The sequence below is a fragment of the Opisthocomus hoazin genome, chromosome 1 (genome assembly GCF_030867145.1).
Source record: "Opisthocomus hoazin isolate bOpiHoa1 chromosome 1, bOpiHoa1.hap1, whole genome shotgun sequence".
In the NCBI taxonomy this organism is placed as follows: domain Eukaryota; kingdom Metazoa; phylum Chordata; class Aves; order Opisthocomiformes; family Opisthocomidae; genus Opisthocomus; species Opisthocomus hoazin.
In genome coordinates, this window is record NC_134414.1 from 130935313 (window position 1) to 130962200 (window position 26888).

The 26888-nt window shown below is 38.6% G+C and overlaps 1 protein-coding gene across 7 annotated transcripts in view; it reads left to right on the forward strand.

The window, feature by feature from the left end:
• The first annotated feature begins 7425 nt into the window (after window positions 1-7425).
• ABI3BP (ABI family member 3 binding protein) overlaps window positions 7426-26888 on the forward strand; it is a 167668-nt gene continuing 148205 nt past the window's right edge. For all 7 annotated transcript variants that reach the window (XM_075435991.1, XM_075435929.1, XM_075435949.1 and 4 more), the window contains exon 1: window positions 7426-7523. In XM_075435991.1, coding sequence (XP_075292106.1) covers window positions 7445-7523 — 79 coding nt within the window. In that variant the 5' untranslated portion in view covers window positions 7426-7444. The remainder of the gene's footprint in view (window positions 7524-26888) is intronic.

The following is a 26888-nucleotide window of genomic DNA, read 5'->3' on the forward strand; positions in this document are numbered from 1 at the left end:
CTTACATTTTAAACACGTTTAGAGTAATGAAATTATAATCTGAAATATTTCAGGATGTCCTAAATTAATTCTAATCCCAGGAAAATGGATACGTACTGAGATATTTTTGATTCATGCAGTTACTGTGTTGGAGATGCTCATTACTGTCACATGCCTTTCTGTGTTTTGCTTTTGCTTCTGCCTGCAATTCAGCTTAACCAGATTCTGTTTCGGCAGACAGTGATAAGCATATAGAGATATGACAGAAGAAGAGGTGTAGACAACATGTTGGGAAGGAATGTTGCATAGTAATCCAGTAAAAGAGAGGCTGTATTTGTGTTAATTATCTGAAGTGACACAAATGTGTTGATGAAGGTAGTTTTATAGAATCATAGAATGCTTTGGGTTAGAAGGTATGGGCAGGGACACCTGCCACTAGACTGGGTTGTTCAAAGCCCTATCCAACCTGGCCTTGAACACTTCCAGGAATGGGACATCCACAGCTTCTCTGGGCAACCTGTTCCAGTGCCTCACCACCCTCACAGTAAAGAATTTCTTTCTTATATCTAATCTAATCTACCATCTTTCATTTTAAAGATATTATTCCTTGTCCTATCACTACAGGACCTGATAAAAAGTCCCTCTCCAGCTCTCTTGTAGGCTCCCTTCAGGTACTGGAAGGCTGATGCAAGGTCTCCCCGGAGCCTTCTCTTCTTCAAGCTGAAAAGTCCCAACTCTCTCAACCTTTCCTCATAGGAGAGGTGTTCCATCCCTCTGATAATTTTGCGGGCCTTCTCTGGACCCCCTCCAACAGGTCCATGCCTTTCCTGTGCTGAGGGCTCCAGAGCTGGATGCAGGACTCCAGATGGGGTCTCACCAGGGTGTAGTAGAGGGGCAGAATCACCTCCCTCAACCTGCTGGCCACGCTCCTTTTGATGCAGCTGAGGATATGGTTGGCCTTCTGGGCTGCAAGCACACATTGCCAGCTCATGTTGAGCTTCTCGTCAACCAGCACCCCCAAGTTCTTCTTGGCAGGACTGCTCTCAATTCATTGTCTTCACAGCCTGTATTTGTGCTTGGGATTGCCTTGACTGATGTGCAGGACCTTGCACTTGACCTTGTTGAACTTCATGAGGTTTGCATGGGTCCACCACTCAAGCCTGTCAAGGTCCCTCTGGATGGCATCTCCCTTCCCTCCAGCTTGTCAGCCACACCACTCAGCTTGATGTCATTGGCAAATTTGCTGAGGGTGCCCTCAATCCCACTGTCCATGTCACCGACAAAGTTGTTAAACAGTGCTGGTACCAATACCAACCCCTGAGGAACACCACTCGTCACTGGTCTCCACTGAGACATCAAACCATTTTCCACAACTCTTTAAGTGTGACCGTACAGCCAATTCCTTCTTCACCGAATGGTCCATCCGTCAAATGCATGTCTCTCCAATTTAGAGACAAGGATGTCGTGTGGGAGAGTGTCAAATGCTTTGCCCAAGTCCAGATAGATGACATCAGTTGCTCTTCCTTATTCACTAACACTGTAACCCCGTTGTAGAAAGCCACCAGATTTATCAGACACAATTTGCCCTTAGTGAAGCCATGTTGGCTGTCACCAATCACTTCCTTATTTCCCGTGTGCCTGAGCATAGTTTCCAGGAGGATCTGTTCCATGATCTTGCTGGGCACAGAGGTGAGACTGACTGGCCTGTAGTTCCCCAGGTCTTCTTTCTTTCCCTCTTTAAGAATGGGAGTTATGTTTCCCGTTTTCCAGTCAGTGGGAACTTCATGGGACTGCCATGACTTCTCAAATTTTCTTCACAGACAGCAGTGTCTTCAGTACTAAGTAATTACATAATGTTCCAAAGGACTGGCGAAGTTTTTGCTGCAGGAGCTCTATGAGGTTAAGCAGATTTATTTGTGTTAAGACATAACAATGAAGGGGAAGCCTTCAGATGAGGAATCCTTCAAGAAATATTTAATGCATTGAGTACTTGCTCAAAGAAGCTGGTGTGTTGATAGTGTTTTTAAATATATATTGTAGCACACATAGTATATTTTATGGAGTATACATCTAAGTGGTTTGTACAGAGTGTGATCAACTAGTTGGGCAAGTAAGTGGTTGAATGCTTGGGCTCAGAGGGCAGTAGTTAATGGATCATACGCTATCTAGATGCTGGTAAGAAATGGAGTATAACAGATGCTTATCTTAGGACCTGTTGTTTTAACATCTTTGTCAGTATGCTGGAGGAGGTGACATGGTGGACTCCTGTCAAATTTTCAGGTGACAAAAAATTGACATGACCACTTGATATTCTTGAGGGCAGGGCTTCCATTCAGAAGGACCTAGGCAGGCTGGAGGGATGGGCTGACAGGAACCTTATGAAATTCAACAAGGACAGGAGCCAGAAGTGGGCCCTGGCAGTAAGGCAGGTCAACAGTGTCCTGGGCTGTCTGAAAAGGAGTATGGCCGGTAGATTGAGGGAAGAAATTGTCCCCCACTGCTTACCACTTGTTGGACCACATACCCGAATAGCATCCAGTGTTGGTCTCTCACCCTACATCCAAATACAGGACAGACATCAATAAACTGGAGCAAGTCCAGTGAAGGGCAACCAAGATGGTCAGAGTCTGAAGCATTTTCCCTGTGCAGACAGGCTAAGGGAATGGGGCTTATTCAGTCAGGAGAACAGGCAGCTTCGGGGGACCTAAGAGCAGCCCTCCCAGTGCTTCCAAGGAGGTTGCCAAGAAGATGGAGCTAGGCTTCTCACAGTGTTGCACAGTGGGAGCATGAGAGAAAATGGCCACAAGTTGGAACAAGGGAGGTTTATAGTGGTTGTAAGGAAAAAATATTTTCCCCTAGAGGATGGACAGGCAGTGGAGCAGGTGCCTGGTGAGACTGCAGGCTCCTTCCTTGGAGTCTTTCAAGACCTGACTGTTAAGGAACAATTAAAATCCAAAATAGACCCCACATAAAATAATACAAAATATTAAGATCGTGGAGGAGTGGCAGAGTTGAAAACCTGGAATCACACTGGTTATCCATATGGTAGGTCATGATAATGTTGTTGAAACTGCAGAAGTAAGTGTACTAGGTCATCTGAGTTACAAAGCGAACAGTAAGACAAGTTAATAAATTCTTAGAGAAGCTAAATAAATGCATTTGTTACTTCAGTCCATGTTATGCAGAACTTTGGTGAAATGCACAGCCTGTTAGTAAAGATGAGTCACTGTCTGAAATTACAAGTGTCTAATAAATGAGTGCTGGAACAGTTTGATGAACTATATAACAAAATGTCACAAGAACTAGCTGTTCTGTCCATGCCTTCTGACTGATTTTCTTCCTTTCACTTTTTCTGTGATCCCATTCATTTGGAGATCTGGAACTCAGTTTGGGATCCAGATACTAGAATGTACTGACATCATATGTCATTTTTCTGCTATCAAATGGCATACATCTTACTTTGTGAGTAATAGATTAGCATACGACCCTGTATTGCTGATAACATGAGAGTTCAAATGTTTGCTCATCAAAATGAGAGTGAAGGAGTGGGAAAGAAGAAGTAATTGCAGACTCTCAGAAAGTGGAGTTAAGATTTACTTTTTTCATTCTTTTTCTTTTTTAAGCAACACATCTGAAAGAATGTTCTTTGGCCTCTCTCTTTTTGTGAATGCCTTTAGAGGAGATCCTGTGACATTTACAAGAAAAAGAGTCCAGTAATTGAGTCACACACAGGAGAATAATAATTATAATTAACATTTATATATCAAATCTTGCAACAAAGTCACTTCTCAAATAACTGACAGTACTGGTGAAAGGTAAAGTACCAACCAGTAATGCTGTGAGAAAACACAGACCAAGTGTACTGCAAGAAGTCCTTGCTATTGTGCTTTTCAGAGTGAAGATAGGATTTTGGTTTTTAAGGTTATGCTTTACACACTCTTCCTGCTTTAAATTAGAACAGTAAGGAGCTGAGTCACCTTGGCTTTTGCTTGTCAAAATAATCAGGAATGATAGGTGAATTGGAACTGAGCCCAAATCTTAACAAAAGCATATTCATATTTGGAAGCAAAATGTAAAATCCCATCTCCTGCTCTCCCCTTCCCCCCCCCCCCCCCTTTTCTTTTCCTTCCCCTACTCTTGTTTTCACTGTACTTGCTGGTCTGGGAACTATTAAAATAGAACTAGAAAAATTCTGTTCTGCTCCCAGACTATCTGTGATACCATCTTATTGGAATCTCTGTTTTTGGGATCTACCCCAGAGACTCAGTTGAAGTAGAGGTAAGCAAGTAAACTTTTGAGTACTTGACTTTGTTACTTAAGCATTACAAATTTGATACTGAAGAGGAGGAGTCAGTAGGGGATCAAAGGTTTTGACTCTTCCTGAACAGATTTGATCTGTTTGAGACTTTTCATAACTGCACTTATCTCAGTTTTCTTGCCTTTTAGGCTAAAGGTATAATAACACAAAACTGTCATTAACTGAATCTTCTTTGTTTAATATTTTCCTTCTGAGGAGTAAAAGGATAGGCAACATAATTCCAGGTTTGTGTGGATGAGAGAAACCTGAGCAACTTCTGGGTTAGATTATTTCTGCTGTGAAGTGTGACGTACATTTTTTATTTCTGTGAACTGAAACCAGATGCTGTCTCTGTTTAAATGGAGATGGTGGAGCAGCCCTCCAACAAGAGGAGAAATCTGATACCTCAACAGCATTACGGAAGCATCCAGTAGTGCGGGATAGTGCTTGAAGACCCAGGAACTACCTTCTGTTCCCATGTTTGTTTTTTCACTGCAGTAGTCAGCATCCAGTGAACAGCAGAAGGATTAAGGAAAGAGGAAAGCAGAAGCTGGTGGGGTTTTTTTTTATTTTTCATAGAACAGAGGTTTCCTAGGAAAGGTCAGTCCGCTAAGAAAATAAGTGGACAAAATCACTGATCACATAGATGATGCAGATGTGGGAAGCATATTGGCAAAGTGTAAGAGAATATTGTGTTACTGATTTTTGGACTCTTGTCATATATTTGACAGAAATTTACACTTACATCTGCTAATTGAACCATAATTGCCCCTGATGAAGCATATGCTTGATAAGACAGGGTGAAATGCATCTGACGTGGGTTTTTGAACTTTGGGTTGAGCAAAGCTGTTTTCTACAGGAATGATCAGAGGGAAAGGGACCTGGGTAGTCTGCCAGAGTTTCAAGGAGAAGGTTAAGCGTCTCTATGGTGTACCAAACAAAGACGAAGTGTTTGGATAATGCACAGGAAGAAAAGGAAAGGTGTAACTGGCAGCAGAGAAGCAAGTGTTTATGAAAGCAGGAATGGGAGCATATTTATCTCTGAGAGAGGGGATAAACCCCATTTTGTTACATAGCCGAAAAACTAATATGTTTCACTGAGACTTTCTACATTTTGTTGAAAGGTGTTGTGTGATCTTTAAAAGAAGAGTGAATTTGCCAGAAAACAAACCAGCAGACTGCACTTTACAGTAACACAAAGACAGCTGTGTGTAACCAGAGAGTAATTTTTCCTATTACTTCTCATGAGAGACTACTCCATCAAATGACTGATTTCTTACTTTTAATTATGAAGAGGGAAAAATAGAATGTGCTTTCTGGAGGATTTTTGAAAGTAGTATTTTAGCCAGAAAAAGAAGGGTGGCACATTTGCTCTGTGTATCCAACTTTCTGTCATTTGAAACTCTTTTGCCATCAGGTATGGTCAGTGTTTTGGGAGACCCCTGTCCACCTGTATGGCCTTTTCAGTATCTTCTTGTCTCATCCAAATTGTACCTGTTGCATTTATCTGTTTGTAGTGTTCATATTCAGGATCTGAATCCTCCCAAAGATCCTTGAGGTAATAGTGCTTGGGGATTTTTTGGAGTCTGTCTGTAATATTGACTTCGAACTTGCTATTCAGAGATTTTCATTTCTGAATCAGAAAAAGGTTCCCTTATGTCAGAATTAAGAGGGTGTGATCATGCTGGAAAACATTTCCACTGCCAAACTGTTTTTGTTGTAACTGTGTGCTGTCCATACTGGTTAGAAGAGCTTGAATTTTCTTGGTTTTGTCTGTAGGACCATTACTGTTAGCTTCAGTTTTGAAGTTCTTCCTGAAGTGTGGATTTCGTGGGGTCCTTTAAATATAGCACTAATCTGTTTTTCAAGAAAGGCTCCTGTATGCATTAATATATTCTCCTTGCTTTTTCAACTACTTTATTTCCAAAGTGCCAGCCCAGGCAATAATGCTATAATTTTTTTCTACTTACAGAACACTATATGAAAGTAGGACAATGTCAGGTCTGGGCAAGTGTGAACAGACCAAGCATACTGAAGAGCTTTACATATTGCAAGCAATGGAAATGTTTGGGTTTGTTGGTTGTTGTTTTTTGGGTGTTTTTTTTTTGGGGGGGGGAGCTAGTTTGTTTGGGGTTTTGGGGGCAGGCTTTTTTGGGGAGTGTTTCTTGTTTGGATTTGGGATTTTTTTTAGGGAGAGATGTGTCACTACTTAGTTGAATAGATTTTATCTCTTTTGGGATGTTTTCCAGATACTGAGACGAAATTCTTCCTTAACCTTTTTCTTCTGCTTCACCCTTTCCTTTCCACCTTCTCAGTTGTGAGTAGGACCAAGTTCTGTGCTTAGTTGGCTCATTGCAAACATTGAGTGAAAGAGTTTTTCATGTAATGAAGGAATTTCTTTTTCACGTGCAGTTATGTAACTGCTGAGATGATTTAGCCCCTGGAAGGAGACACATTACCTTTTTGCTTTCAGTGTGCATTGTGCCCATTGACTAACCAGACGTATATGAACGGGGAAAGCATAAGATATTTTTAAATTGCCAAAATCAGATACAAGTCAAAAAATGATGTTAGTATTTTCAAACACAGATCTTTTGCTGAATAAATATTTATCATACAGTTTATAATGTCATGTCAAATGAAACTAGCATTTTATTTTGCCTGGATGAAAGCCACATCTAGCCCGAATTAATCTTAAGCAAAATACTGAGATTTCAATACTGAATTCAATATAGCAAACAGTTTTCTGAGTACTGTGAATGTTATTTTTGCATTTTAAGTCCAGCTTTCTTCGATAAAACACTGAAAAAGTCTCTCAGATCAGTTTTCAGTTAATAGAAGTTTTTATATTCATGGGTTTATTTGCAGGAAATTTAAGTGATCAAATGCTAATCTCTTATCTTGAGATGTGGAAAGACCTGTTAACAAACCCCAGAACGTTATAGCAGGGGCAGCCTGATAATTCTTTTTATTTTTTTTTAATGCTAATTCTCCTTTTGCAGTGGGAGTGAATGATGTCATCTTGTCTCCTCCCACTGTGTAAACTAAGCTTGTGTCAAAGTGTTGCTGCCTCTTGTCACAGAGAGAACAGTTCACTTAAATGCAGCTGCAGTACTTCTGTGTGATACCTGTCAGAATCATTCCCAGTGCGAGGTTGGGTTTGTGACCATGATGTCAAGATTGGTCTTTCTGCTTTTCTGTGGATATATTGCACTAAATCTGGGAAATGCTCAGAAATTGCCAAGAGGCAAGTAGCTATGACAACTTTCTGGGTTTTTGTTTGGTTTTTTTTTGCTGTGGGGCTTTTTGTTTTTTAATGCTTGTCTTTAGCTATGGAAGTTCACTTTCAACATGTTAGGAATGATTAAAGATAATGGAAAAGACGGAAGAAGACCAGTCAACAGGGCAAGGTCCAGGTACAAGAGAGTAACTTTAAAGCTCTTGAATTAAACCAGCTCAAATGTTTTCTTGAGATCTTGTGACTCTAGTGAGAAGTACCATGAAACCATATAACAGTGTTTAATGATTTTATAATGATTTGGACAGCGTTGTGCAGGTTTATGGTTTAAGATCTTAAAAAAAGTGTGACTTAGAAGCACCTTGGGTTGTTGGTGGTAGAAATCAGTTCTGTCTTGAAAGAACTTTTATGCTTTCCCTTTATATCCATCCGTAATGATTGAATAAGAATTTACTTTTGTAAGTCAGGTTGCATGCATTCTGAGGGAGAGAATATGATTTATTAAAATTTCTCAGAGAAGAAAAAATATCCCCCCAAACTGTGTAAATATGTGTTTAACTATTCCTTTCTCCTGGAGTCTGGAAGTATAGTAGATTTACAAAGCTGGCAGGGATCTCTTCTCTTCCTTGCTAATGTGACTGATGTAACATTGGCATTTTACTAGTACTTTATTACTGAAGGAAGAACAGTCATAGCATAAAATGAAAAGAATATTTCTAAATCTAGATTGTAAAATACTTTGTAGTACCTTGGCATTGAAGCAGCACTTTCACGATTGTTTCTGTACTGCACGTAATGCTCTCAATTTGCAGAAGTGCTTGCCTGAGTCCACAGTACTTTGTAATGTGTTTTACATCTGCAGTCTCCTGCAACCAGCAACATTTAGAAAGGAAGCTGCGATTTAGTTCCTTATGAGAACGTTTATTAAGAAGCCACCACTTTGAGCACTTCCTAGGGATTCTGTTTCATGGATGGGGAACCTAAAAATATTTTGGGCAGAAGAGGTGATTTTTCACCACCCACACCTTCCCAAGAGAGTTTTTGAAAAAGATTTTTTTTCTTTCTTTTTTTTTGTTGGTGTGGGGTTTTTTTCCTCCTTTCCCCCCCCCCCCCCCCCCCCCCCTATGTTGTTCTTTTGGAATTGGCTTGCTTTAAAGCTCAGCATTTGGAACCAATGTGGAGTTTTCTGCATACTGCTAATAGTGTGGCAATGTGTAGTCTGTGAGTAACAGATAGATATGCAATTGTTGTTCAAGTCAAGCAGACTGTAAGACTTTAGTTTTATCAAAAAAGCAATCTACAAGTAAACTATTGCGGCAGTTTTCATTGGGGAGGATTATGTTGAACAGGGAGGAACCTTGTATGTATTGCCTACTAGGGAAGGAACTTTTCTAGTGCTTGTCTTTTTAAATGCTTTCACTGGACTTTCTGCTTGCTACCATAGAATAGTGGCTGTAAATTTGTTAACTGTGAAATTCAGACAAAGCTGCTGATCTGCTGCAGTCAGTGGGAGATTAACTCTGGGATGCATTTTTTCCTGTCCTAAAATAACGTTGCAGTAGTGAAATTCTGTTTGCCAAATGCATAAAGCTGCAGGTGGAAACTTCATTTCATTTCAGTGAAATAGCTTTTTAAAGATTCTCCCATCATGGTGTTGAAACATCAGTCTAATTATTTGGTTTGCAGCTGCCTGTCAGGTTATTATTTACATTGGACTACATTGGAAAAAAAAATGTATTGGTACCTAACTGTTAATAATCAAAGGATTGCCTTTTTCTACAACACTCTCTTATTCGATAGGGAGTACAGAATTTTTTCATAACCAGAGAGTATATTTGGATCTTCAAGTATTTTTAAAAAAAGCATATGTAGTGGTAGTATTCTGTTAAGAGGGCTACTCTGCCCTGCTAAGCAAGCTTAAATTTCAGTGAATTCTTGTGCTCTTCAAGTCACAAACGATGTAACTGAGGCTCCAGAGTCACTGCTGCTCTATGGGGAACAGTGGAATAAATTTTATAACTTGAAAGAGAACAGTCTAGCCAAACTCACTTTCTGGTGGTGCAAGTACTTCTATGAAGATGTTATCAGTGTAAATCTTGCCATTCTTACTACTGCTTTGGAATTCTAGTGCTCAAATCTTCTCTCCAGGAGGTAAAACATGCTGGTCCGTGGTCTCGTGGACTGGGATTTCCTTTCGGTGATACAAGGTGGAAAGAACATCTTGCCTCCTGCAGCTGCAGAGGAACAGAACCAGTACACCCTTTGGATGTCAGTGACTTCCAGAGCTATTTGAGAGACTGCATGCAAATATGCTGTTCAGGAGGCTGGAACACACATGACTCCCTTTTCCCATATATTTTTATACTTTCACCTCCACAACTGTGTATCTAAGTAGAATGACAAAAAAAATGTTATCACTGTTCTCAAAAGAATGTTCTTTACTAACAAATTCTTTGTTTAATTATTTTGACTTCAAAAATTAAGGCACTGTGGAGGAATAATGTAGAAACGCTACCAAATGACTCAAGGAGTCAAAATCAAGGAAATATCACTTAAAATTTCTAGTGGAAACTTTATGCTGCTTCTGTCTATCCTGCATTGTAATAGTTTTGCCTGTATAGAAAATGGGCCTCTACTTATATCTGGTCCTAGTGTAGTGCCCTAAGCACAGGTGAACACCCTTTCTCTTGCAGTTCTTTGTCACATTTACTGTAGCAAATGACAAGTGATGAGGCACTTATAAGCTGTGTCATAATGCAGACTCTTTCTACATTAAGATTTTACAGATGTAACTAAAGGCAACATAATTGGAATGGGGAGGTTGGTGGGTGTTATGTTTTACTGTGGAGGCAATGCCTTTCTTACAATTATATTTGTGTTTCATGAGTTTCTGCTTGAGGGACTAGCTGCTGACAAAATTCTGTAGTCAGTGCCTATGGGGAGTGTGACGGGTCACAGAACAGCAAGGCGGGAGATGATGGTATGATTAGAGATGGTCTTTTATCAAGTGTTTGAGCCACTGTCCCTTCAACTATGTCCAGCTTCTAAAGCTTTCTTCTTCATCAGAAGGAACAGAAGCTTGGACATTTTCCACTTGCTTTTGTCTCTTCTCTTGTGCCACTGTGCCAGTGCCATCCAACATAACAATTCTTCAGTTCAACACTGCTATACATGGAATAGTTTAATGATGGGTGGAAACAGTTGCAATGCATAGGTGTCAGAGTTGTAATTTGTCATACTATCTCTAACTTTTTGGTTCTGAGTAACAGAAACATTCTATCCTTGAAGAAGGCGGCATGGTGTCTCTACACAGGAACTGAGTACAGACAAAATGACTTGTCTTTAGAGAAGGAGTTGGTAAGCAGAGCATCCTGAATCTGAGACGGAGATGAAAAAGCAAAGCCACAGAACCAAGAATAAAGTTACAGGGTATTTAGTCCACAAGATCACAGTGCCTTGTAAACCATGTTTCACCAGCATCTTTCCAGCTGGACCTGATACAAATGTTGTTGAACGCAACAGTTGCAGAATAAGTTCTTAGGGTTTGGTAAAACAGCATTTTGTGTTTCGATTTCATCTGTTGACTTTCCAGTTACAACACAGAAGTGCACAGAAATGCAGTTTTTCACTATAATCTCTGTTTCTGATAGCTTTTGTGTATCTTTGTGTTCTGTTTGTCTTTGTTAGAGTTGAAAAAATTTGGCATTGATCGCTCTTATAAACTTACAGTTTTATGAAGTTTTTAAAAAGAAGAGTCTGCATGTTTTTCTGTTTTGTTTTAGGTTTTTTTCCACGTGTTTTTGACCTCTGTGGTTTTCCTACTATTTGAATTGGTCATCAGGTAGACTGGAATTCAGGCCCATCCTTGTTCTGCTTTCCAGGATTCAGGCCTGTCCTGTTCTGCTTTGCAGGAAGGGCTCAGGAAACCTTAATTCACCTTCCTTCTGGTTGCTGCCTTCTTAGGTAAAAATAGTACAGACTTGACATTCCTTATGGGACCATGTGAAAGAGCCTGATTTACCAATTCATGTAGGGAAAACCAGATCCAAAACTTTCTTGTTTCTACAGTTTTCAACTGTGGGGATAAGTGGGAAAAATGATAGTTTTATTATAAGGGTTTTTTTGTTTGGTATGTATACAGGAATGTTAGAAAATATTGTTGATAACTACGAGCTAAGATTTGTATTTATAGTAATTATAACTGGCAACCCTTTGAGAGTGAACGCTGTATTTACAGTATACTTCCAAACTTACCATTGACATTTGTGAAAGGAATGGGCTAATTTTATTCATAGCTAAATTTGCTGGCTGTGCCATGTTGTGTAATACTTCTTCCTAACCAGAGGTTAAACTTGGCATGTGTTTTCACTTACTGGTGTCAAGCAGTTAAAACAATGTTGAGTTACTTCAGTGTATCACAGCCACTGTACTGCAACAGCCAAACCTTAATCTTGAACCTTTTGCACTGCCCTCCCCCCACCAACAGCACCCCTTGGGTAGCTGTAGGATAGCAGCTGGTTTTTTTTGAATAAAGCTGGCATATCACAAAAGGGGTGAAAGGACATGTGTTTTATATGTTACTTTCTCCATGGTTTACGAAAAATCTTTCTGGAAACTATTTTTCAAAATACACAATGGATTAACCTTTAAAAAACATATTGTAATGAAGGAGGGCCAGTTTGGACTAAACTATTAAACTTCATATTTTTTTAGTGTCTGGAAAGAGAAGTGCAAAATTAATTTGATTTATGTAAAACACTTCTCATATGTTTACTGGCACATAAATGACAAGAAAGTCCTATGAGAAATTTCAAAGGGATCCTTTATCTGGCATAAATGAGTAGCTAGGGTTTTCAGTCAGTAGATAGGTCATGGCAAATTTGGCTCGTTCTTTGCTAAAATTAAAACAAGTCATAAGAATGTTGCCATTATAGCAGCTCATTTAATCATAGTTATATTATCATGCAGGCAATTGTGTCCTAGGATCACACAAAAACATATCAGAACGTGGTATTGAGTGTCAGGCTTCCGAGTTCAAAGATAATCTCTAATACCAGCATTCCGTTTTTATACTGGCACAAGCAATGGTGTGACAGTGTGATGATACATATGGGCGGATTCTGCCAGGATTAAATTCCATAGCATATGAATGCCTCTCAAATCATCTCACTGCTGGGTCATCTGTATAATATTCCACCTCTTCATTTTAATTTTAATGTTCCCAAGTATCATCTTCTGAATATTATTTTTCAGTTCTCCTCTATATAATCTTTCATATCTAGCCGTTCCAGCAGGACAAGCTACATAACTGACCTGAGCGGGAGCAATAGAATAAATGGCTAAAATAAATGGCTAAATCCTCCTACTGGTCTTTGGGCAGACTTACTGTATATGGATACTATAGTCTGTATATCTATTGACTGGTGGTACTGTGAATGGTCAATGGGTCTGAGGCTTCTCTGGAGTGTTTGGACTTACCAGGTGTGTACTACACATTGCATGAGATGACAGAAAGCTTTGTCTGCTCCGGAGGAAAAAATGGCTAGCAGTGACCTGCCATAGTCAGAACCGTTTATACAGCTCCTAGTGCATTTCTTTTCCTTGGGGAGATTCAAGTGCAGACTTGAAATAGCTGGTAAGCAGGCTAAATTTGTTGCTGTGGGGTGTTCTTGACTATTGACTTTTGCAGGAGTGGTTGGAGACTTACTCACTGGCTTGGATTGTGCAGCACCATCACATTAAATCTTGATGTGAAGAGGGGCAGGTATTAGTATTCTGGAAGGGCTGTGGCCTAAAATAGGTGCCATCAGCAAAAAAGCCCAGTCTGTAGTTTGCTCCCAAGTGGAAGAGGGCAGGCAGAAGCAGACCAGGTGCCACCCAAGCTTGCCTGACAGGCCTTAATTCAAATGCCTTTAGATAGAGATTGGATTTTCTACAATAGAAGCCAACACATATGTAATACAAGTTTGCTTTGTGAAACATATATTTGTATTATTTTGTTGTGAGGATAAAGTGTGTGAAAATGACTCCTGGCAACATCGTGAATCAGACCTTTGTGTGGGCAAGGCCTGGACTAGCACAGCTGTCCCTCAAAACACACCAATCATATGCTATTATACTCTGGCTAAATCAACCATAAGCCTCCCGACTTGAGCAAACCAGTGTATGTTATGTCCAGGTGAATTAAAAACAGGTCAAGTTTTGAACCACTGGGTGAATTTCTACTGTTGATGAAGTTGTGATTGTAATTATGATCACCAGAATTAAATGTCTTTGCACACATTGCTTAATCAAAGCAGTGTCACCAGAATGTGCAGATAACCAAGCAAGGTTACATAAGGATGGCCACATTGAGAATATCAATCTAAAGTCTTCACCACTTCAGAGTTGCTGAATAAAACACTGGTAAAGAGTTGAGACACTAGCTACTGGAGATAGTAGATCTAAAGGCAAGGAGGTAGGAAATGCTTTTTTTATCGGAAGAAAGCTAATCTTCTCCCAGTCTGGAGGGGAGCATTTGCTGCATTTATTCAGAGGTTGGTAGACAAAAGTCTAACCTTTGTTTTGTAAAATATTTTAGAGTTGTTGTTGAGATCCATCACTCTGTAATGAACTGACATTATTTAGGGTGTTTTCTGGAAGAAAAATAAATGAGGCAAGTGAATCCTCAGTTTTTTCTTAGGCTACTTGTAGCTATGGATTTTGTGCAAATCCTGTTTACCTTGAACAAATGTGTCAAGGCAGCAGGGCTCTCTGTGAATAAATCCACTTCAATAACACCCAACATAATGAAGTACCTAAACCCCTGTGTGTGATGATTTTTATTTATTTTGTGTGTGCGATGTGCTAACACTAGGGTGTTACTGTCCATTCTTAATAAGGGATTTTAATTCAATGCTATCGTTCAAGCTGGTGAATCAATAGCAAAATCAATTCTCAAAACGTGAGGGAACTTCTTTTGTACGGTTGTTTCTGCATTTTTGTATAGTTCTAAGTTTTTGCATTGTTCTTTAAATCTGCTCAGGAAAAGCATGATTGAATAAAACAGTAAGAGATTGTAATATTCTTTCCTATTACCAGCAGTTATGGCATTATCTTAAGTATCTATAAAACTGGCCACAGACCTCTTGATACGAGTTTACATAATTAATACTTTGGGAACCTGGCCAGTTTTAGAGGACGGGCCATGTATGTGGGATAACCTTGCATAGGGAAAAATCTTTTCTCCTATTGTCAGATGCTTGCCTTTGCTTTGTATTAATTATTCACTTTAGTTTTTCTTTCTATGATGTAAAAGTCTGGAATCCTTTTAGAACACAGAAAATTATGTTTGGTTCCAAAATACAAATATGTAAACTTGAAATGTCACAGAAGGTTGTTTCCTGACTTTGAAGTGAAAACATTTTCTGGCAGTTTTGATTCCCTCGTTACCACAGTTCAAGCCTATACATGAACAAGAAAAATACACAGCGAGAAAAATGCAGGACTTGAGACCTTCAGACCTTATCACTTAATCACTTTACTTTTTAAATTTCAGTGTGTCAAGCGTATGGTGAAAATATAATATATTAGGAATGGGTGCAAGAGTCTGAAAGGTGGTAAAAAATTGAGCTTTAGCATACAAATAATAAGAAGAGAACTGTATTGTCTGACCTGGAAATTCTGGCGAAGTTCCATTATCTCTGGCTCACACGAACACTGAAGTGGTTGGATTAAATGGCAGGACACAGTTTTTATTTATAGCACTGTGTACACTGAAGCATAACTTGTTACACGGTTAGGGAAATGGCTGCGGTCAGGTTTGAGAACTGTGAATTCTCTTAATTTGATGAAGAGGTGTCTCAGGTAAAAGTGAGAGGGATGCACATTCAGCTCCAATTAGTAGGTCTCCTTCCTTTGTCACAGAGCTTATTAACAGCTATTTACTGTTGGTGGACATGACTGTGAAATTGCTTCACATTGGTAGACCATTATTTGCCTCCTTACTGGTGAGAACCAGCTTTTAGTTATGCTATGACAAGCATAAATACTACATCTCTTCAGCGTTTCTTCATGCTTGTTGTTTTAATTATGAGGAAGGCAAAATCTGGTAATTCTAATAAAAATGTCTCCCTGCTCGTGTCAGTTATTCAGTGCTCCTTAGTCAGTGATAAATCTGCTGTGACTCAATTGGTGATGGTGTAGTAGTTAATTTATGTTGTCTGTTTATCAAGTCTTTGTATAAACATCATAAGATTTGTTTTAAAGGATTGAATAACTAATTATGCAAACTTTTTGAGCTAAAGAACTTGTTTTGAATTTTTGGATGGATTTTGTGGTTTTTGCTCCAATGGAAGATTTATACTTAGACTAAACTTGCATGCAAGTAAGCAAGTCATGAGGGTGATTTCACACAGACTCTCTAGCATACACAGAAGTATGCACGTGCGCACACAAAGTCATTGTGGAATCTAGTTAATTTTTGGTAAATGCTTTGCGTCAAAAATTATTTGGTTTAATCTTCCAGGTTTTTATCAGTCCCCCTGTACTCTCTCAGTTTTAGTAACATGGTCAAATAACAGCTGATAAAAGCATTAGTGTGTTGCTAACGTGCAGCAATGAATTCTTAGAAAGCAAAGTTTCTCAATAATGTAACAGATGTTTGTCATGTTCCCTTTCCACTCGGAAATACTTACAGAAATTAGCAATAGACATCATATGTTCCTAGTAAATTTATTTGAAGGGAATGTAAGGCTATTCATCGTATTAATGCTGAAGAAAAATTACAGATGCTCCACCACACAAAAGAAATAGATACTCTTATTTATGCTCTATTTCAATGTAGAAATCTCAGGCACTGTGAATATATTTTTTTTCCATGACATGGCTTTTCTAGATTTTTTTTTTTATTCCCCCATTAATTTGCTTTTGTGGTATTAAAATATTTGTCAGTTGTCAAACAAAACTGGCATGCAAAAGACCATCTCATTTTAAAACTCTGTGAAGTCGTGAAGGAATATTTATGTACTTAATATACTCTTAAGTATATTATATTAATATACTCTTAAGTCTATTAATATACTCTTAAGTCAGAGAACATTCCTTGGGAATTAATGTAATCTACTGCACACTGGGTTACAAGATCAGTGATGAGAGACATAACTTTCTACATACCATAAATTCTCCACAAATGATTGGATACATGCCAGAGTGAAGTCCGAGGAAAAACGCAGAGTCAGTCATGCACAGATTGACTAGCTGGTGGGTCAGTGCATAAGAGTATGTACCCCTATCCTGCCCCAAAATTAGCATAAACCTTTGTTTTGTGTAGCTGATAGTGTTTTCTTTATTGACATTTTTCTTCTTCTTTCAATAAAACATTGGCTGGAGAATTTAAAAAAAAAAAAAAAGTAAATATGGACATAGAAAGATGGGTTAGAAACAGAGATTGTTCCCTGCTGCTTTCTTTCATCTCTGTAGATAAAAGGCAATGTGGTGAAAATGAAGCAGGTGATGTAATGGATATAGAATTTGAAAAAATAGTCAGAGAACTTAAGCTCTGTATTGTCTGCCTTATCCTGGGTAGGAAGGGAAATAGGTGGGAGAACAGATGAAACACTTTGTTAGTAGCAAAAATATGTATTTCTGAATTGTCTTAGTACTCTCTTAGTCATACATATAGATTTTATTTTATGTGTTTGGTTTCCATTTTTTTGTCTAATACATTGGCTTAGAACAATTTACTTCATATTTTAGTTTTCTTAAGATGAGTTACCAATGCCTCTGCTTCACAAGGTGTTCATAAAAAAAGAATTTCTGCTGAATTTTGGAATTCAATATTACTTCCTAAAATCATAAAGTGATCTTATCAGTGGTTTCTATTTTCACACTCTTTTAATTAAAGGTTTACTGGAAGTCTGTTGCTTCTTTCTTCAGACATTTGCTTAAACTGTTGAAGCTTTCCTTTGATCTCTGCAAACTCCAAATGTGGAATGATATAGATGATAAAGGGGGTCACCTGTGTTTTTTCTTAATCTGTTACCTTTTTTTTTTATTAAGTAGCCAGGTCATCAGTCTTCACATTCATCTCATCTAATTGTGCAGGATGAGATACGTTTTCCAGCTGGAAAAACTATATGCAGTTGGAAACAACCCTGACAGGACTCGGCTGTATCCAGCTAGTGTCACAGAGAGATGTGAGAACGTTCAGTCTGGAGACCGAGAAAAGAAGTGAAACCACTTTATTTTGACTGCTCTATTGGGAACACTGAACAATGTTTTTGTTGTTGTTTCTGTCTATAGCTTTCCAAACTGATAGGGAATAACCAGTTAAAAGCTTTGCTGATAGACTTGAATGGATTGACAAGACCAAATTATAGTTCTCAAAGCATAACAGCATTTCATATTTGATTGCTGGTTTTGTTAACTGATGAAGTTTGCTTATTCTTTCTGAGTTTAGCATGTGATATACAGCAACACCTAAGAATTCTTACATATGCTTCAGATATTTAATTGGTTTATCAGCTGCCTGCCTCTGAAAAGTGGGGAACTTGCTCCAAAGTTAAAGCACAGAATATTGCAAGCACCATTGCCAAGTGCACTTCCAAAGCTATTAATCCTTGGACCATTTGAAGTCCTGTACGTCTTGGATGTTAGAAGAAGATTCTGAGCAGAGAACTGGGATAGTTTATGTGATCATATGATAGTTGCAATGTTGGAAGTGAAAAGCCATCATGACTTCAGAGAATGGATGGTCCCATTTGATTTTCATCTTTTGATGCATATTATTTTAATGATGTCTGTTTCAACTATACATAGCATAGTGGGGGATTTATAAATAGAAATTAAATCCCATTAGGCAATAGTAAGGTACTATGTATATTCTTACAAGCTTGCATGCATTTAAGAATTGTTAAATGTCTTGTGCGGTCAAGGGCACGGTCCCTACATATGCAATCTCAATGTGATGGGCAGATTGTACTTTTTTGTTCCTATATGTTTCTGCTCGAAATAGATTATTACATTACCTTCTGATGAAATACTAATTTCTGTTCAAGGATATCTTACCTTAGATACCTTTTATTTGATCTTTTGAGAACCAGTGAACTAAACCACAGACTGGACTGCTGTTCTCACAAGACAGGCATGGGTATGTTTACTTAAATACTAAACCTTGACCATTCAAACTCACTGATGCATCAGGAGTGCAGCAGTGTCTGTCTCACTAATTGTACTGCCATTCTGTGCAGTGATTTAGGAAGGTAGCTTGTTGGGTACCTATTTCTAAAAGAGTCTCTCAATCCAGTTTGTCTCCCTTCAATTTGAAAGCAGATCATTATGTACAACTCATCTTTTATTTGCCCAGCCCAAGTTCTTTCCCAAGTGTACACAAATCAGAATATATTTTCCCTCACTGAAATGAATTTAAGAATTACTGTGAATATTGCTTGAGAGCCAGCAAGGCTATCAGTGAGGACTTTGGACTTTTAACCACTGACTGCGTTCTTTGAGCCCAGTTTTTCATCTGCCTTCTAATCTACCCATCGAGTCTGTATTTCTCCAGTTTGGCTGGAAGGATGCCTGTGGAGATTGTGTCAAATTTGGAGTAAATGGCATTCACCACTTCGCTTGTATGCAAAGCCAGTAATAGCATTACAGAAGGCAGCAGGATTGGTCAGACACAGTCTGGCCCTGGTAAATTTTTCCTGGCTGTTCCAAATCATGTTCTTCATCATCGTGTGCGTAAATGTGACCGTCTCTTCCTGGTGACCAAGGTTAGGCTGAACAGCTTGCAGTTTCCTGTATGCTCTTTCTTGCCCTTACTCAAGCAATAGCACTAAGATATTTTTCTGTTGTCATGTGACAAATTGATCTTGCCTTTCTCTGGCAGTTCTTTTATGTTCATCTATATACTGAAGAGATCATGCTTTACTGGATTTTCAATATCTACATGTTAGAGACAGGAAGTAGGGCACTGGAATGGAAGCACAGCATTGAGGATGCAGCCGTTCTTGCGGCTTTGTGGTGCATACTTAGAGGTGCAGGAGAAAAACCAATAGCCTTCAAGTAGAAAAATACTCATTTCTGCAGAGAAACAGAGGGCTGAAATGGACCTCCTGCAATAATTTTGGCCCCCTTGTGCTTATTTCTGAGGCAGTTTGTTCCAGAGCTTCACTGCCATTATTAGTTTTCCAGCTGTTTTCCTTGCTACAGTTTATGTCAATTCTGCTCTTCACAGATATGGAGCAGAACTTATACTGCTTTTCCTCAGGGCTTTGTTTGTTTGTTTTATATATTTGGATACTGACATATGTGTATCTATGTACTTTTCCTTTAAACTGTGTGACTTCTATTTATTCAGGCTTTTTTCCTGGGTAACATACTCTGTACCTCATCAATGACTTTTTGTTTTATTTTCATGGATTTGATCAAGTAGGTCTACTTTATAGTGCTCTGTGCATTGACTTATTAATTGATAAGAGATCTTTTTAGAAGTGGGAACTAGTGCATGAAAGGACTGAGTGCCAGCTTTCAGATTTACAACAGAGAAGGCAACAATCTTGAAACACGCCTGGATGTGTTGGTGATTCTGAGGCTAATAGTTTAGTTTCCAACCTAAGAGTTGGAAGTACATGGTGGGTTCAAATTTACTCTGTTAGTATAGCTTGCAAATCCTGGTAGCTGTCTAAATACTACTATCTTTAAGCATTTTGTCCTTAAAAAATAACCATGTGCTGAATCAGAGAAGGAGGTAAACCAAAATTAGCTATGAAAACATCTAAGTCAATGTTACAGAATACTGAGCTAAAGACTTACTCTTTGAACTAGTTGGAGTATGGCAAGTAGGATAATACTTATCACAGAAGGAGGACTTTAGTATATGACTACCTCTTTTGTTCTATGGATGTAGAAAAACATGCAAATATCAGTTTAATATTGCTTTGGGTTTTTTAACATCAATTCAAAGCTGCCTTATTCTAACACAGTAGAAATTATACTTTCTTACCATCAGTTATTTCATATTCTTCTTTTAAATCTGAGTCCTATTCTGCCAAAGTATTTCAAAAGAAACCCAGATGAATAGTCACACACCAAATCAATCCTAAAGGTAAGTACTTAAAAAACAAAAACGATGTATTCTACTGTAATACATAGTGATCACAAGTAAGGAACAGACTTCAAAATGACTGCTACAATGTGAGAACCTCACTCCAATCTGGATACATGTCAATCCATGTAGCAGATTATCTGTGCATATGGTAATAATGATAACTGTGGATTGTAAATTCTAGTATCTTCACTCTTCTCTCAGAAGCAAATGCAGTTGTATTAATAGATACTGTTTTTCATTAAGCCTTTGATTTTTGATTCTTCAAAAATTCATTGATATTTGTAGATGAGAAGTGGATTAAGGGAGCGATGGTGCTAAACACTGCCTGCCATTGAATAGGTAATGGCAGTGGTAATGCTAAGCACTGTCTGCCAATGAACATGTTCCTGAGAAACCTGTTGCATTAAGGTCCGCAGTCTAATACTGATCACTTCAATTTATTTATAAATTGTAGGCAGAGCCAGACCAACAGCATTTGAATTCCTCACCTGCTTAGTATCTTGTTGAGCTTCCCCTATTGAGGAGCTGTTGTTAAAGAAAGTTCAGGTTTCTATTCAGCTGATCAGCTCTGAAATACAAATACCTTATATGTGGTCGTGTGCGAAGACCACATTTCTCTTTTGGTGTCTGCATTAGCTGGTGTTCTTTGAAGGCTTAAAAGGGAGTTAGACCTAGAGAACTTGGAAGACTTTTCTTGCTCCCTACAGTCTTCTACATGCTTTTTGTTGAATATCTTTATACAGAATCTGTCAGGTTCTTTGGCCGAGATACAGTTTTCTTCATAGCCCAGCCTGGGTGGAGTTGCCTTGGACCTATTTCCTTGGACAGGAGAAGAAGCCAGGAGTGGAAAGACCAGCTCTTCTGGACAAGATGCAGTCACTGTCTCATCAGCTCTGTCCAGGTGGAGTTGCATCAGCCCAGAAAAAGGCATGCCATGCCAGGCTGGAAAAAACAACAACAAACAGCCAGGTCTCAGAGTAAAGCCAAGCGAACAATGCCCTGGAGATCGTAATTACATCAGATCCAAATCAAGCTTTTTCCTACTGCAAATAAGTGATCCATAATCTAAATGGAAATAAGGGTCTGAGGTTGTTTTATTAACAGGGAGCTTTTTCATGGACAGCTAATATCCTTTTAAGTTTTGTGGTTTGTGTGCTGTTGATTTGAAAAGTAATATCTATCAAAAATGGTTCAACTTCAGCTTCAGGGGGCACTATGCGTTGAAGATAATGGATAGGCTTTGTTCTGTCCCTGTTATTCAAAACAGTTGAATTGTTTGGTGTTGAATTTTATTTAAATTAATTTTTTAGCACACATATTTGACCTTTAAACACAACAAAGTTTACTGACAGGGCAAAGAAAGGAGTGGAATTTTCTGAGTTTTAAAAGAAAAATTAAACAATGTCATATGGAAGTGGTCGGGGCAGGTTGTTCGAACTCTGTCCAAAGAATTTTTCAGGAGTTTAACTCCTGTTCCCTTTTCTATCAGAGCTGCAGACTTGATTGTTCTCAAACAGCAGTTTTCTTGCTTGTTTTCAATTTTGTTTGCCATATTAACAAATAATGGGAAATAAGCTGCCGAATGAAAGCTGGAAATGGGGGTTGGACCACTGAAGTGGGGTCCTGAGTTTAAATCCAGGCTCTTTTCAGCTTTGTACCCTAAAAATAAGGATAGTTACTGTACTTGGGGCAATAAAAAATAACTTTACATCAACATGCATAAGAAGCGTTGTGAGGGAGAGAGTGAAAAGGATGGAAGTGGAACTTCAAAGAAGTTCTTGAATGACCTGAAAACAGGTAAGAAAGATATCAACATACGAGTAATAATTTCCTTTTTGTACATTGCTTTATGTAGATAAGTAGAAGATGGAATTGCTCAAAACTACATTTTTACCTCTGCATTGTCCTTACAGGTCCTAAAGTGATAGTGAGCTACAGCTTATTAACCCAGTTCTGAACTGTAGTGATCACGAGAGAGGAATTGGCGAAGGAAGTTTTAAAAACTGTATAGTTTTGTAATATAAATTGTCTGAGAAGTATATATTTAGTTTATATCTGTTAAAAACACAGCATGTTTTACTTTACCATTAGTAAAACTGAATATGCATTACAACTGAAGGAAGAGGTCTCAATAATCCTGAAAGACTGCTGTGAGAAAGGGCACTGGAAGGGATGGGGCTGACCCTGGGCCCTCACAGTACATCTGTTCCTATGGAGGTCTTAGTGAGTTACTGCCTTCAGCAGAACACCAGTATTGAGGGATTCTCCTACTGGGTATTTCAGGTATTTCTACTCCTTTTGGGGTGAATTTCTGTTATAAATGAGATTTCCAAATTTGCCCCATGATATGAAAGAACTACAGAGGGAAATTATAATTTATGCTATCACATTTGCTGTATGCAATCTGTTAACAATGTTGATATGCCTAAAAAAAGTTGCCATCTTTCAAACAAAAGTATTTAAAAGGCATAGACAAGAAGGAATTTATTTTAAAATATCTTGAAAGCATTTTTATTCTGAGTTCGGCAAGTAGTGAAGTTGGAATTCCAACTGGTTATTCTTGTAGCACAAGGCGACAGATGGCAGAATGTGCACCTGACAACACCAGGATATTAAATGCAATTTCTGAAAACAAATAAAGGGACCAAGTGTTTGTGTTGTGGTTGTAGTGGCTGATAAGATTTCTTCTGGCAACAAGAGAAGCTAGAAAATACAGTATGGAGGGTTATATGAAAATAAGGTGGGGTTTTTTTTTTTGGTTTGTTGGTTTGTTGTGGGTTTTTTTGCCTTGAAGTTAGCTTGTTGCAGCTTATTCTAATTTATTTCCCAGAGACACTTAATTGAAAGTCTGTATCTCCTGTTGGCTGACATAAGGTGTCTTCCTCTTGAACACATAGGTCCTCCTCAGAGGCATCCAACTCTCTTACTAGACATAAGAAGTTAGATGGAATTTAGGTTGTCTGGATCTTTCTTTGGTGATTTTTATTCTCTTTTAAATTACTGCAAGTCATAGGACAGGTTGTGCTTACCATGCTATGACATCTACTCTCTCAGTTACAGTGGAAGTTGAAAAGGAGTGCTAACTTCAAAACTTAATGAGGTGGAATTAATTCCTAGTTTCTGGTTATTGATAAAGTAATAAGCCTTGATAATGAGGCTTAAAATAACAAGCTTTATTCATCAGAATCACAGAATCACAGAATGTTCGGGGTTGGAAGGGACCTCTGTGGGTCATCTAGTCCAACCCCCCTGCCAAAGCAGGGTCACCTACAGCAGGCTGCACAGGACCTTGTCCATCCTATCTATCAAGGGCTGTAGTCAAAATAAGAACAATCTACCATTTCTGTATTAACAGTGTCATTGAAAGTGAAAAAAGCAGCGCTTCAAAATGAAGTGGTTGCTTCTGCTCCACAGTTACTTCCTTGAACCAACAAAATGGCTTTAAAATTAACAGAATTGATAGCCTGGGAGCAGAGAAACTCAGGTTAAGGAGTGCGTTAGGACTGGAACAGGAATCGTACTGCTGAAACCTTCCTGCTTGCTCATCCCTAAAAATGTGTCAGTGGATCTCACTGTAATAAATGTTGGTCCTTAGGTAAGAATAACATTGCCTTTGCTCATCTTTTTTGGAAGCTGCCTGAGCAGAGAGATCCTGTGAGCATAAATTAAAAGCTTATGAGTTAGGCTACTTCTGTAGATAGATGTGTGTGTATGTGTTTTGCAAAGTTAACTGCTGCATGATTGACAGCCTGTTTCTCTGAACTAATGTTAGATGTGTGCAGAGTGTAGGCATCCTGAGGTTTTGAAAAAATATTAATTGTGGAACTCCAGTTGCAAATGACATAACTATGTGCAATGCTTTTAGCTTACCCTCTCTTAATAAGGTTGTTTGCTGCCCTTTTTAAGGGTATGGTCTATATGGTACCTATTTTCATCATTCGGAGTATTTAATAATGTGAATTTTGTAGCTAGGAGCATTGGTATTTTATGTAATCTGTGATGAGAAAGATGATTTAACATTGCCCACAGCTACCTGGCTGGAGAACACAAAGAAGATAGATTTTCTGCAGAAGTGCACAGCAGTATAGCAAGAAGCACTGGGCACAAATTGGAACATGGGAAATTCCAGTTAGACATTAGGACTCTTCTTTTTTTTTTTAACCCCAAGGATGATAAATACTGGAACAGGTTACCCAGAGACATTATGGAATCTATGTCCTGAGAGGTGTTCAAGACTCAGCTGGACATGGCCCTGAGCAACCTGATCTGATTAGGTCTGCTTCGAGCAGGGGGTTGGACTAGATGACTTACAGAAGTCCCTCCCGCCCTAAATTATTCCGTGATTCTATGGCTGTGGCTAGCTTAGAAGTGTGTCTTGTATATTCTACTGCATAGAAACAGAACTATTTTTAAGTGTTTCCCATTTTAAGCTATATTTGGGTTTGAGCCAAACAATCAATATTTCTCCATGTTTGGGAGCCAAAGTACAAAAATACAAAATAGCAAAAACTAAAGTTGCTCAGTGTTAGAGTATCATTGAAATCTTGGCTGGTGGTACTATGGCACCAGCTGTGGAAAATGAAAGCACTGCTGTGAACGATTTGAATGTTGTGAGGGGGTGCTCACAAATACATGGTGCTAATATATTTTCTTAAGGCACGCTTGATTTGTCTAGCACTCTGGAAGGCAGTGCTAGGTCTTGCCTTCATGCCCTCTGGAATCTTTGAAATGGTGAAAACCAGTTGCAATGTAAGGCAAAAGGAATTCTGATGATGAAGCCAAATTTGCTGTAATACAGTACAGCTGTATTCACTCTCTAGTTTTGTAGGGCAGAGTTCAAGGCTTTTCACGTTATGGATAAAAGCGAAAATAGGACTGTATTTGATCATGAGAGACCATACACTCTTAAAGTGCACCAGTAGAAACATGGAATAAGTGAAAGTAAGATCTTGTCCCAGTATTGCTTTTGCTGAGCCTTCAGTGAAGCAGGCAAACAGATCAAAAAATGTGCATTGCCAAGATGAATTTATTTCAAAACAAAAAATGGTTACTTCATTTCTGCTTCATTCTTGAAGTTTGTTGCTATATCATCACCTCAGGGTTACTTCTGAATGTGTTCATTATTAAATAATAAATTATCAGCCAGCTGTTGACATATCTTAAGCTGGAGAGATAAATAGAGTGCTCTTCAGATAAAGATACTTTGTTTGACAGGGCCAAGATATATTTTCGGTTTGGGCAGAAACAGAAAAGAGCCAGTTAATTCAAATTCCATTCACTTCATCACCCAAGTTCGCTCACGTTCCTTGAAACAGAGGAAAATCAAACCAGCTGGCCATTTTAACTAACTCCACATCTATTGATGCCAACAATATTGTAAGGATATAGTGGGGCATGGGCATGGGACACAGAATTTCAAAGGCTTTAAGTCTCTGTTACTGAAACAAATTTCTTTTGTTTGTTCTTCTGGGAAGTGAACTCTTTCAGGTGGTTTTATTTGCTTTTATAGGTTGGAAATAACACTGAATTGCTGAACAAATACTGCTTTAATGCAGCTAGCCCAGTGAACCATTTCTGCTTATCTCCTTACTTCTCTCCAGTTAGGAAGTAGCAAAGAAACTATATAAATCTATACTTAGTAGTTACTGTCTTGCCTTTTCAGACTGCTTTGCAATGGTGATTTCTTAGGGGGATGTTAGACATAAACCAAAGGACTTTGACTGAACTTTTGCTGTGAAAGTAGGAGTTGAAAACTGGACACTTTTTTTTTTTTGTCTTGTAGCTAAATATGAACCATCAGTTAGAACTAGCTGGTATGAATAAGAGGTGGTAGCGGGGCTTATGAATTCTCACCTCTCTTCCTCTGTTACTCCATTATTAATTAATGTGACAGGAAAAAGAAGATACTTCACGTAATCCCTGGTAGATCCAAAGCTTGAACAAGTGTCCAGCTGAATATTTTGTGTATTGTTTTCTGTAGCTGCTTTCACATTTTAAAGATGTCAATTTCAGTTAGGTAATTTAGAGTTAAATTTTTTTAACATTTCAATGTTTATTTGCTCCAGGCTCCTGTTGCCTATACATGACCACTGATTTTTTCCAGATATCCGGACTATGGTGCTCCCAGCTGAATTCTTTAGACCATTTGTAGCTATTTTCTTCTTTCTGAAGAGTAATCAGTGGCTGGTTCCTGTATGACGCAGCTGATTCATTAAGCTGTCTTTAAAAGTCTTTCTTTGCATAAGCCGAGAGTCCTTTCCCTAGAGTGATGCTAATACTGCAAG